The sequence below is a fragment of the Bombus affinis genome, chromosome 14 (genome assembly GCF_024516045.1).
Source record: "Bombus affinis isolate iyBomAffi1 chromosome 14, iyBomAffi1.2, whole genome shotgun sequence".
Taxonomy (NCBI): Eukaryota; Metazoa; Arthropoda; class Insecta; order Hymenoptera; family Apidae; genus Bombus; species Bombus affinis.
In genome coordinates, this window is record NC_066357.1 from 7,401,262 (window position 1) to 7,414,265 (window position 13,004).

The 13,004-nt window shown below is 37.4% G+C and overlaps 1 protein-coding gene and 1 long non-coding RNA gene across 8 annotated transcripts in view; one reads left to right on the top strand and one right to left on the bottom strand.

Moving 5' to 3' along the window:
- LOC126923997 (uncharacterized) overlaps positions 1-13,004 on the top strand; it is a 301,345-nt gene that overhangs the window by 20,081 nt on the left and 268,260 nt on the right. The gene's annotated exons all lie outside the window — the stretch shown is intronic.
- LOC126923942 (uncharacterized) lies at positions 10-12,756 on the bottom strand. 2 transcript variants are annotated; one of them, XM_050737886.1, is made up of 12 exons: positions 11,974-12,756; positions 10,508-10,647; positions 8,815-8,985; positions 8,397-8,604; positions 8,177-8,301; positions 7,666-7,799; positions 7,330-7,595; positions 7,111-7,255; positions 3,372-6,839; positions 2,465-3,281; positions 1,248-2,308; positions 10-817 (listed from the first exon to the last, which is right to left on the bottom strand). In XM_050737886.1, the coding sequence occupies exons 1-12, from the start codon at positions 12,156-12,158 to the stop codon at positions 362-364; spliced, it is 7,176 nt and encodes a 2,391-aa protein (XP_050593843.1). In that variant the 5' UTR covers positions 12,159-12,756; the 3' UTR covers positions 10-361. The 2 variants fall into 2 exon arrangements, with proteins under 2 accessions (XP_050593843.1, XP_050593842.1); XM_050737885.1 differs by having other exon boundaries at positions 1,248-3,281.

The following is a 13,004-nucleotide window of genomic DNA, read 5'->3' on the forward strand; positions in this document are numbered from 1 at the left end:
TTTATGGTGTCAGGTAATTGCATTTTGCAATGTAAAGGAGTAAACTTGTTATGTATCTTACTACATGTGGAACATCAATAAATGACGCCAATGTAAACGACGTTACATATACGTTTTATGTAGATTGTATTTAGTAATGTTTTTAAAAAGAATAGATTACACATTGCATCAATGTGTGTTTTAACTGTATCTGGGAGCAGAGTTAATTTCATTCATCGAAACCAAATATAATTTACAGTAATCTTTATTTGATCAAAGATATTAAAATATTAGAAAATTACGTTACAAAAATAGTGTAGATAGAAAATCAGAATGTATATCTTATAAATTACGCAGCGTTTAATAACGAAAAAATATATTATTACGGATTATGGATATCTCGAATAATATTAGTGATACCATTAAGTAATATAAAAAACTTCTTCACGTTCACTATCGCATTGTGAAAAATACTCTGACCAGGGTCAACTGACATTGTAGAATTGCCTCGTGGTTCCTCTTTCAGAGTCTTGTTATACTTCTCATCCAGATTCATAATTAACTGTTCCACCGATCCAGTAAAATTCTCTGCTTTATTTAACCCATTGACCACAACGTTCCCTAACTTTGGTATGCTTTTCTGTAGAAGCGATGACAATCCATCATCGTCTTTTTTATTTCTCTTTATATTTTTCCTCCTGTTAATATTCCCTTTCGCCGTAAATTTTTCAAGTGGTATCTTCTGAATCAGCGATTTTTCGACGTCATCGATCTGACTGGATATCGGGTTCTTCGGGTTGTAAGATCCGTCTAGATGTTGCAATACAAATGGTTGTACCTTGAAAGAAAACCATTTCAATTTTATGCAAATTTTAACACAGAAGATAAAATAAAATCGCTATTATTCGTTTTTCAACCTTTAACGATATAATTTGAGAAAGATTCGGACGAATCAATGAATATAATAGTATCATGAATATTATCATATAGATAGGTAATTATAAAGCTGAGAATGAACATGAAAATTCATACTTTTATGAATATAATTAAAGAAATAGAATCTAAGCAGAGATTCGCTTCATTCGCTAAATATTATTACGACTATTTTATTACTTTCGATATTTTATATATTTTTATTTTTTTATATTCGTATTCTTACGGATATTCTATGGATTTTTGCACTTTTAAATTTAGAGATAATTAGTTTCAAAATCGTTTATTCCGAGTTCTTCGTCATTTTATTACAAAGACAAAGGGTGAAGCCTTACCTTGTCCGCTTTATTATTCTTGCCGATCTTCTCTTGATCTATCGTTTCTCTCCGCGGTCTGCTGGACCTTTTTACCCACGGCAGCACCATTAATACTTCACGTTTATTAGAAAGTGATTCCTCTTTTAAATCCATCTCCTTGTTACTTTTCTTATTCCTTTCATTTTTCTTTTCATTACCAAGTTCTTGCACGTTGGATACATTTTCATCCTTATACGAAGCATCGTCTGAACGTTTTTTGCTTTTTCTCAATTTTGATCCTTTCTCTGCGAAGTCTGACTCATTTTGCTGGTTTTCAAATAGTTTTCTATACGGATCGACAGAGTTTTTCTTAGTAAAGGAATTACATGACCTCGATGGCAAAGTACTTGTAATTTTTAGATTTTTAGGAAAATATTGATATTTTTTAAATTCATCGTTATTGCTTCTTTTCGTTAAATAAATCTGTTTCTTTATATTTGCTACCGCTTTACCGTAGAATTTTTTATCAGGAACTACGTTGAAACGTTCTTTCACTTTTTCAATTCTCAGTTTAGATGGATTTTCACCAGAGATCTTTCCTGGACTCTGTTTTACATGTAAATAGTTATCCAATTCAGTCTTCTGGCTTGCTTTCGATATTTTACGCATTAAAATCGAAGGCATAGACTTCAAATATTCTTCGTTTGATCTAGTATTCGCATTTCTCCGTATTCGTCGCGTCGCTTCTTCTTCTGAATCTCCTTCAGAAATATTAGCGTTTGTGGCATTTTCTTCAGGAATCAGCGTTTCAGAAACATCCGCTCTTTCAGTTTGTATTTCATCCTCCGAAACATCTCCATAGTTTTCCCTCTGTCTCCTGCTGTTTTGTGTATCATCATCCAAAGACACGCTTTCCTTAGAATTCTCTCTATTTTCAGAAATGTTGTCGAACTTCTCATCTTCTTCCACATTTTCTTCCAAAACATCTCGATAGTTTTCCCTCTGTCCCCTGCTGTTTTGTGTATCCTCATTCAAAGACACGTTTTCCTTAGAATTCTTTCTACTTACAGAAATATTTTCGAACTCCTCATTTTCTTTACCTTCATCCAAATTTTCTTCCGACAATTTTTCCTTCGAAACATCTCCATAGCTTTCCCTCTGTCTCTTGCTGTTTTGTGTATCATCATCCAAAGATACGTTTTCCTTAGAATTCTTTCTACTTACAGAAATATTTTCGAACTCCTCATTTTCTTTACCTTCATCCAAATTTTCTTCCGACAGTTTTTCTTTCGAAACATCTCGATAGTTTTCCCTCTGTATCCTGCTGCCTTGTGTATCATCATCCAAAGACACGCTTTCCTTAGAATTCTCTCTACTATCAGAAATTTTTTCGGACTCCTCATCCTCTTCTACACCTTCTTCCGATAGTTTTTCTTCCGAAACACCTCGATAGTTTTTCCCCCGTCTCTTGGTGCCTTGCGTATCATCATCCATAGACACACTTTCCTTAGGATTCTCCATACTTTCAAAAATTGCCTCGAGCTCCTCATCTTCCTCTGATTGTCTTCTTCCGGTTTCTTTTTTCGATTTTGAAATCGAATTGGTGAAATGTTCGCCTTTATCGTCCGCTACACTGCGTCCTGTTAGTTTCTTAAAAAGTTTGTCAGTAGTCTCAGAGTCGAGGTTTTCGATCAAAATTTGTAAAAGTTTTTCAGCGCTCTTCGACGGTTCTTGAGAATTTTCACTTGGCACTCTTCCTTCGCGTTTGTCAGTTGTTTCACGAATTCTGTAAGGCTCGGAGCTCGAGATAGGATCCCAACTGACTTTGTACTTATTTTTCGGAGCGATCTTTACCCGTGAATTGATTCTCGATGTCGATGGACTGTACAACTGCAACGAAGGATGCCCTCCTTTGTACTCGGAGGGATCGATTATGTATATTTCTTTGCCCCCGGGGAACTCATCTGATTCTTCCTTAGTATATTGAGCGGCTTTAAGACTTTCCCGGTAAGGCTTCTGTATCAGTCGATTGTGCCTGTACTTGCTATTGTAGAAGGGCCGCGACGACAGTGCCTGTTGAGCAAGTTAATTAAATGAAAAAGTGTACAATTAATTAAATAAAGAAGGATCCTGATGAAAGACAATAAGAAACAAATGAATTACCCTCATATTCCTCTTCCCTTCATTTTCCGGATCTTCCTCGTAATAAAATATTCGTGGTCTTTCTACGTCTTCCACCAGAGCAAAATAAACCTTATCATTGCCCTTATTTTCATCAGATCTTCCTCCTCTTGATATTTTACTCTCATATAAATTAGTCAATTGTATAATCTTCTCTTTTAATTTATCAGGATTAGGGTGTTCTATAATCGTAGTGTCGCGAAAGTTTCTTCGATTATCTGGAGTAAAAACTCTTTGTCTGACATTTTTCGCTCTGATAATCTCAGTTACTGGTACTTCTATCGTTTCCACCTCGTCGCTGGTACTGGCTTCTCTTTTCAAATCGTGTTTCGTTGGTGGGTACATTAATATATACGCTAATCTCTCGCGATCGATCATATCTGCAAAATCTTCGCTGGTTCTGACCGTCTCCCAAACCTCTCTTCTTTTCAGACTTCTCTTCTGTTCGCCCTTTTCCTTCTCTACCATATCGTTGTCACTTTTTTCGGATTTCTTTAACGTCACTTGTCCTTTGTCACTTAATTTCTTTCGTAATTGTTTAAGCCGTTCCGTTCGATTTCTTCGTTGTTCCTCGTACTTAGGCGATCTCAATCTTGGGACAGACATAGTGCCCGACTCTTTCAATTTACGAAACAGATCCCTTATCGCCTTCAGTGTTCTTATTCTCTTCCATAGTTTAGATTCTTGAGGCTTAGAAACATTTAATTTCGTCTGCTTCTTACTTTGTTTAGGTGAGCGAGGTCGGCTCGCGAGCTTCACTTTTTCATGGGGAACTTGCTCCAGTTTAACCTCTCGTTTCGAGCTTGCTCCGACAGCGTTACCGCTATCGTAATTGTTTTCAGATTCTTCCTCGATAGTTTCCTCTGATAAAGTGGCCGTCTTGACTGTCGTGCTTAAACTCTCTACCTTCCGAGTCTCAGCTTCTTCAGCCTCCTCAGTTTCTCCCTTTTCCTTTGCAAACTCTTCAACGACAAAGGGCGTAGAATATCCTTGATCGGGCGTAGAATATCTTTGATCAACCGCAGTATACCTTGCAGTATAAATCGATGTGTTCTCTTCATCCTTTTTATCGGATTGCCCATGAAAAAGCACTTTCTCGTTGTGTTTCAATGTTTCCGAAAATCCAACTGAGCTCTTCTGTTCTTTCGAGTCTAAAGTTGTCGATCGATCAGCAGGTAGGATCTGAGAATAAAATTTAAGATCTGATCTGTTTTGCAGAGAGGGAATATTTGACTCAAACTTCGACCCATTATTTTCCTCTTTCTCAATTTCCGATGACGCCTCTTTTCCATCTTGTGCGATTTTCTTGCTCGCAGATTCATTTGACGATTTTGCACTTTCTATAGGCGAGTCTTTGATTTCTGAAAATTCTTCTTTGTCCGAATCATCGCGTAGGATCGATGAAGCTGTATTTGCATTCAAATCCTCTGTGCTAGCTTCAATTTGTAACGGTGTTTTTGTATCTCGACCAATCCTCGGGTTCCAAGATTCGGCTTGCGATTTTACTTTCTCTAAAAGATCCTCTCTGAGTTCTGAGAACACCTCTACGTCTGCATCCTCGCGTACATCTGATTTAACTATGTCTTTTCTAAAATCCATGCTCGGCTCCTTTGGGATTTGTTCTATTTCAGATTCCATTGACTCGATAGCTTCTCTCTTCGATCGACCTTTCGAGTGTCTGATGACTCTGCAATTACAATTTTTCGAGTTCGCCTCGTCTTCGTTAATCATTTCCTGATCAAGTACAGCGTGCAAATCTTTGCTTTCTCTTTTAAACTTTTTATTTCTAGGATGATCAGCTTCGATCGGGAAATCGAATCCTTTCAGAATAGACCTTAAGTAGTAATCGGAAGAAGCTTTTTCATTTGCGTAATTCTTCCTTTTATTGGATGGCTGTCTAGTCAAAGTATATCGAAGAATAGTTGCGTCTGGTACGATCAAAGGGCCATATGTGAGTCTATGGTTTTTAGGAAAATCACTATATTCATAGTAATCATCCATTCCTTTTAATCTACTTTTATCGCCTTGTACTCTTTGAGCTCTGTTTGATTGGCTTCCTACGACCCTAAATTCCTTCTCATTACCAGCTCTATTATTTTTTCCAGACCCGTAGGTTTTCATAATAAATGCATCAGGATCGACCAAAGGGCCATATACGAGTCTATGGTTCCTTGGAAAATTATTGGATTCGTAATAGTCATCCTGAGCTTCGTCATCTTCGTTTGATTCAATTCCTATGATTCTAGATTCGTCCTCATTGTCAAACTCATTATTTTTCAAAGGTTCATAGATTTGCTCTTCCGACAGTTCGGTAGAGTCTTCCAAAGCTACTTCCATTGGATCATTCCAGGGTATTGAGTCTTCGATGAAATCTATGGGATCGTAAGAAGAATAATCATCAGCGTCATCAAGTTCAGTCCATAGATAATCGTTCAGGTAATCCGTCTTCGAAGGTTTTTTCCGAGAATTTCCTTCGATCTTTCGATTTCTCTGTTCATCGTTCGTCGAGCAATCTTTATTCAAAGGAGAGTTTCCAGCGAAGACGTAATCATAGTCTCTGTTTAGAGAGGAATCTTCAAAAAATACATCGTCGTTTGAAAAATCTTCCACCGGATTTGTATCAAAAATCTCGCGTAAAGTGCTTTCTCCACTGTCGTCGCTTTCAAATTTCACGAGACTCGGTCGCGTTTTTTTTTTAATATTCTTCAACCATCCAATCTTTGAATCACATTTACGTTCTTTGACGTCGTCGTCTCTGGGTCCTTTTCGCAAAAGACTGTCCACAGATTCCCCAATCTCGGCGAGTAGATCCTTCTTAGTCCTTTTAGATCCTTGATCCATCTTGTTCTCTCGAGGATCGATCGACTCGTCCAAGTTAGTGCCAGTCAAACGATCGTACAATGTATTCAGAGACTCTTTTACGCTGCGAGATGATTTTACTCGGTTTTCGTTACTTTCGGTATTATTCTTCATGCTTTTTAGAGTATTCTGTATCTTCAACATTAGAGAAATCGCGTCTGTGATGAGATCGCTTATCGGTTTTTTCAGTTCAAACCTCGTATCGCTCGAATCCATTAGGTTTTTGAAACGCAAAAGACGTTCCTTGAATTCTTGTAATCCATCTTGTACGCTTTCTTCAGGTTGCTTCGAGATTTCGCTAGTTTCCTCGTTAGATAATCCTCTGATATTCAGTAGCGATCTACTCTCGTAATCGTCCAATTTCCTTTTCACGAATCTCCTCAGTCTTTTGAGTTCCCTTTTTATATTCGACTTATATATTGCGATGTTACTTCTCTGTCTTCGTTTTTCGTTTTTTATGGTTGCTTGGTCTTTCACGGATCTGGTCACGTGTATTCTTACATCCTTCGCCTTTCCCAGGTTTTGTAGAATTTCTGGTTCTACGAGAGTTCTCTTCTTTTGTGTTACGTCACTCTCCATGCAAGATTTCACCTGGAAGAATCAGGCAATTCATTTGACTGGAATATATAGTGGCTGGCTATAACAGTTTTCACAATTTCGTTAGCCCTGTGATATAACACAATTGTTCTAAATTCGAAACTAATCTGCAAACGTACGTGGAAATTTACAACATTATCTTAAAAGTTACTTTCTTATTGTAAATTTAAAACGTTCCAACGTTATAACGCGTGTGATATATTTCTACAAAATTTTTACAAACTGTATGTAAGTAAAACGATAGAGAAATGTGTTTTATTATTACCTGTAGATCAGGAACAACCCAAAAACCAATATCGCCCGATTGCAGGTGAAGATGCACACCTTTTGTATCGTTCAAAACATGTGGATATATCTCAGGAACAGTGTCGTTGGTTAAAGTCAACAATTTATTGTTTAAGAAAATAGTTCTAAACAACGCAAAATAAAATATTTCATATCTTTAAATCATAATAAAATATTTCATATCGATCGCAATACTCACTCGGCAAACATTCTGTTAGCAGCATCGAAACCCGGCGAAAGAACGTATTCGTGAACAGTGGTAATTTTGGCTGCTTGGAAATTAATCGTGGCATCTTCAGGACTTAAATTCACACCAAAGATCACGATAGATCCTTTCTCGTATTTACTCGAAGCTTTCGCGCATTGGCAATACATGTAGATGTGATTCTCGTTGCTGGTTTGAATCTTCGCATCGAATACTTCTCGTCCAACGAGAGTCTTGTGAAGCAATGACACCCAGTAATCCTGTGTATAGATCGACGTGTTCATCATCGATTTCTGACAACAGCATTCGTTCATGTTTTGAGAAACTTACTGGCGTCGGTCGTGTCAGGTTTGTTGGTTGCCTCATGAACACCTTTACATTTATCTTTGCCGCGTTTCCTAGTCTTCTTGTCAGAACGAGCGCTCCGATGAATAAATTTTTGCATTCTTCCGGATCGGACTCAGCTTTCAACGAAATAATAACAATTAACGATTGTGTGTTATCGACGATGTATTTTTAAGCGTTGTCAAAAATCGATATTCTGGAAAATAAATGAACTGCTTCTATGGAAACCTCTGTCACGAGGTCCGCAACCCTATGATTTAATTAGATATAAGTCTCCTATCGTATAATTACAGATACATTGGAAAGATTATGTAACGCGATAAATAACTTGTTTGAAAAATTTCATTCATTTGAGAATGAAAGATGATGTCAGGGTATTCCTTTGCTCTGCTGGCGAAAGGCGAATACGGACAAGCGTTCATTTTGTTAGGAACCTTTCAGTTAATACGCCCACAAGAAATTTCTGACACGCAATTATCTATCGGAAATTTCTTACCAATCCATAATGGTTTATTCTGTATGAAACGACCTATAACTCTGAACATCTCTTCTTTATCCTGCTCTAAATTATCCTGATGTATGAAAGCTCCTCCATTTCCCAAAGTGATGCTGGCAAACACGCTGCAATCAATTTAAAATAGTATCGCCGATTTAATATTTCCACGTGGAACGATGCGCAGGAAATTTTATTAAGTCCATAACGATAAGAAATTTACGGATGCCAGGTGATCGTCGAAAGTGCAGGCGCGGCGACGCTGAAATAATCTCGAAGATATTTTCGTTGTTTATCGGTGTTGTAAGCGACGACATCGGGGCCAGCAACGATACTGTTCGAGTATCTAGGAAATTCGTCGAGTACTTTTCGCAAAGCCATCGTCTGCCTTCCTAAATCATCAGCTGATAGATCGCATCTAATTTGGCATTCTAGAAAATCGAGCTTAAAGTAGATCTGCTCCTTTCCAGGGTTAAACGAACGAGTCAGTCAAAAGCCAAACTGATCAACTCCATCGTTCGTAAATTTCTTAAATTTGTTACGCAAACGATTCGTTTAATCTTTAACGAAGAAACTTCTGGAATCGACGAATGTAACTTCTGATTCTGGCTCGAAGGTTTCAAGTGGTTGAATTAATTTACCATATCCTAGTTGCCAGCTGGCGTTAAAATGCATATGGTCGCTAAAAGAAATTATTTCTTCCGGATCTTCGGATTCCTTCGATTCCTTTCGTCGATTGTCTGGCGAAATGCAGTCGATCGCATCCAATCCTGCCTTTCCTGCCCACTGATGGGCTAAAACCCAATCTGACTCTACGATCAGGAAACATCATCGATAGAACAGAATACGGTGATGGTTTTACGTAGAATATGATATAGTATGTCACAGCGAACGATTCTACGAGGAACGAACACTACAACAAACAGTCCTTAGGAATAAAATCGGAATGTTATAACAAATGAGATCACATCATGTTTCTTATCGTTTACAAGATTGATTTCTAGTCCAGTACGATTAACTACTTGTTCGTTACAAGTTCAGTTCCTATAATTATTTGTCAGGGCAAAAATATTGTTTAAAATTACTTTACTATCGTAGTCACGAGCTAGTAAGATATACTGAAAAAAACTGATTGATATAATGCGTAAAAATTAAATAAATTAATTCTATATATTATATCTTTACACTTGTATTTTTCATTTTGCGTAGATGAAATATTTCAATACACGATATTTTATATAAAACGAAGTGATACTTACATTACACAGTACAATTAGTTGATCCTGGTATAAGCCGCTGTATCAATGGACAAGCTAACTAAAGAAGGTTCAAAGTTTCTTAGAATTCTACGTTTTTCCAATTACAACCTCTCTTTCGATCGAGCTATTCATTTGCACCATCGAATGCACGCTAGGTATGATAAATAGGCTACACAAAGGTTGAAATTTGGTTCAGGTGGAAGACACGGAGTTTGGTACCGCGTCGGATCGGATTACGTCGCAGAGTCACGCAGCGAATGTTAAATTACTAAGCTCGTTAGGTGGCTAACGTTTGCACCTTGGTACAGGCGTGTAAGGTTTGCACGTAATCAGCGAGAGTGGCTGAGGTAACGCGAGGTAACCGCGAACGAAACAGGTGTCTACAGTTCGAGATGGAATGTTGATGGTATGCATGTGTGTCTAACTATGTTATGTACGTAAACCTTCTCGTTTCTCCTCGCAAAACACGTGGCGTCTGTATCGTGTATGGACGTGCACTGGTGCACGAAGCATTGTTTAGGTTAATTCAGGCAGTTTCTGCAACTGGCTGACCACGGTGTTGTATCGGCGGCGAAATTGGCCGAGGAAGATGTGTGGCAGGCGTTTCGTTGTTAATGTAACTTTGAAGTGAACGGATGCGTATGGATCCTTTGTAGGCCGCCGTCCGTTACATTACTGCCTAAATTAACCATGATAATGGTCCGTATATCGGCTGTATCGTAGTCAAGTTAGCCGAATGTATATGGAAGTAGAATCTACTAACTGGCGAACTGAGTGGATTATGTACATTTCCGTCCGTAAGTTAGCTAACGTTCGTCTATTGTACTCTGACTTGATTTTATGATATAGGATATAAATATTTCCTTTGCTAATCGAGTTTCTCTCGAATTGTCAGAAAAATGTCTCTTTGATATCTTAATTATTAAAATAATAGAGATAGAGCTTTCTCTGATGTTTCTGTAAAGAAGACTTGAAATTGGTGTTACCGGAAATAGATACATTTACGGTTTAATTAGTAGGTATATGATTTATTTAAATAAGCTGAAAGGATTAAAGAGATGACAATTGAGCTCACCAGATAGTATTGTTTTTCTGTTATCCTCTTTGTCTTGAGAATTCTTATCGCCAAAGTAGGGAAGAGAATTTGGTCCGGCGAATCGTAAATATGCAGGACCTAAGGCTTTAGCCATGTTTATGCTTCTCTCGAAATCCGTGCTGAAATTGCAACAACCACGATTCGCATGTTAAAGATACGATAATGTTAGGCAATCTGGTCCTAAATATACACACTACGTACTTGAGAATATGAACGCTTGCTTATCTTTGACAGAATTTAATCTAGTTGTAAAAGTAGATATACATAGGCAAACACTGGACTATTTGTCTTTTATTAAACCTGTCTTTTAAATGATACATCTTGAATATTACGCCATTTTATTGCTAAATTAATTACACTGTCACAAAGGGTTGAAACTTGGAAGAATCGTGTATTTAATTTGAGTACTGTATCGACAGGGTCTTAAATGAACGATTTAAATTTTGCATCACATGTATCAGTTAGTTCTATACAAAGAGATAGCAATTATTCCTTTTGATCATTACTTTACCCCATTAAATCGTATATTCCATTAACATTCGTATGTTGTTGATATAAATCAAGCAAAGTGTGCACACGAGGATCACAGAGAAAAAAGCACGATACGCGAAAGGAATATTTTTATATAAAATAGCTAGAAATGGAGAGAACCATTTTCCATCGAAGGAAGGTGCAACCAAAGACATAATTCTTAAAACAAACAATATTTGAATATTTTTCAATATTTTCGTATTATGACAAGGAATATTTTTTAAATTACCAAGAGAGTAGAAAAATACACGTCTACCTCCAAGATCAAATGGAAAGACAATTTCGGTAATACAAGATTAGTTTGATCGAATGCATTGAATGTTAAAGCTTCCGTCCAGTAAGAAGTGAAAAATGTGATTCATCGCAGCTTCTCCCTCTGTAGTCCTCGAACGTACTTGTGAAAATAACTCAGCACGCATAAGCGCGTCTTCTCTCGATCATACAAGATTTTATCGGAGATTTTATAAGATTTTCACGTAGTTTCTGCGCTACTTCGATTTCTTCGAAGGTCGATAACAGCAGTACTGGCAAGAGAGGACGGTGGTTGAAATTTAAATTAAAACACGTACACGCTTCATTTCACCGAAGCTAGATTGGATTTGCGTTTCGTTCAAAGGTTATACGTGTACAGTTATTCCGAAAGTTTTTCGTACGAGCTATCGGTGCCTGGCATTCTATTGATTGGTTTTAAATTGATCTCGAATTGTTTCACCGTCGTTTCTTTTCTTTTTCCTTCGCGAGATTGCGTCGTTATCGCGCGCGAAATATTCATCATTAAGTTTGAATTTATATTCGACGCCGCTTTCAAAATCTTCTAAATTCAGTCACGAAGCAGGATAACCGCATTTATCATGGAACAAGGTTAGCTACCGTAAAAAGCCGATATGAGAGCGTTATAAATTCAACGTACGTACCTTAGCGCATTCCCGGCTAATAGGGTTACTGGATCAATGGTAAGACTGAGGAACTTCTCATCGGTTACAGCGATGGGTTCTTTCAAGTCGACGTTCAACGTTATCTCCTCGGTTAGAGAACAAGTCACGAGATCATACAGAACGAATAAGAAGAAGAAGAAGAAGCTCTGCTTGAAATATTTCATTTTGTCGATCGATTTAGTTGCCACTCGAATCAATTGAGGAAACTTTCCATTTCGTACTTGGAAAACTGTTCAAGGTTTTGGTTCGTTTGGAACGTTTCGCGGGAAGGTTTTTATTCGTACTGAAGAACGATTGTTTGGAAAATAATAAGTGGCATCGATTGACAAGTAGCACGTTTGAACGCTTTCGAAATCGCTACGAATTGTGTAAAAAGAAATTGGGAGTAGCACGAACTGCACGCACAGCGGAATGTACCGGTTGATTGTTGAAATTCCTACGTCATCGTGATAAATGGAACTAAGCGTTTTAAAGTGTAATATACGTTCATGAAAGTGTTTGAACACTCTTCGTAGGAAACTTTTACGTGTATTGTATAACATATTTTGAAACATCACTGTTGCTGTGGTCAGATACGTAATAGGATTGTCGCGATTATATTGTTGAAAGAAATCGATTCGAAAATGTACGTAGCAGTTACAAGATAATAATCATCGCGACCGGCTTGCTAATTGATAGGCAGGATAAGCTCGCAGTTTCTATACGATGTTCTGTATTAAGTATTGAAATGCGTTTGCCACTGTACATCAATAGATCTCCATGTAAATGCATATGAACATAAATACTCTTAATTTAATTAAAAACTGAAAAACGTTAAAGATTTAGCTTTAATTCTAATTCGATGATTAGGAATCGTAATTTCTGTGCAAGTAATTAGCGACAGTCTTCAAGGATGCTTAACGATGGGTACAATGACGATGCGGTTCTAATAAAATTTCACAAAAAATGTTTCACGCGAGAGACATAATATGTTTCTAAAAAATTTCTGCAAATGTTGAGATGCTCTGTAA

Excerpts from the sequence above, each read along its gene's own strand:
- LOC126923942 (XM_050737885.1), bottom strand. The coding sequence starts at position 12,158 with ATGAAATATTTCAAGCAGAGCTTCTTCTTCTTCTTCTTATTCGTTCTG. Across the intron at positions 8,605-8,814 it reads CAGCTGGCAACTAGGATATG|AATGCCAAATTAGATGCGAT; the intron begins GTAAATTAATTC and ends TCGATTTTCTAG. Across the intron at positions 3,282-3,371 it reads AAGGGAAGAGGAATATGAGG|GCACTGTCGTCGCGGCCCTT; the intron begins GTAATTCATTTG and ends CTTGCTCAACAG.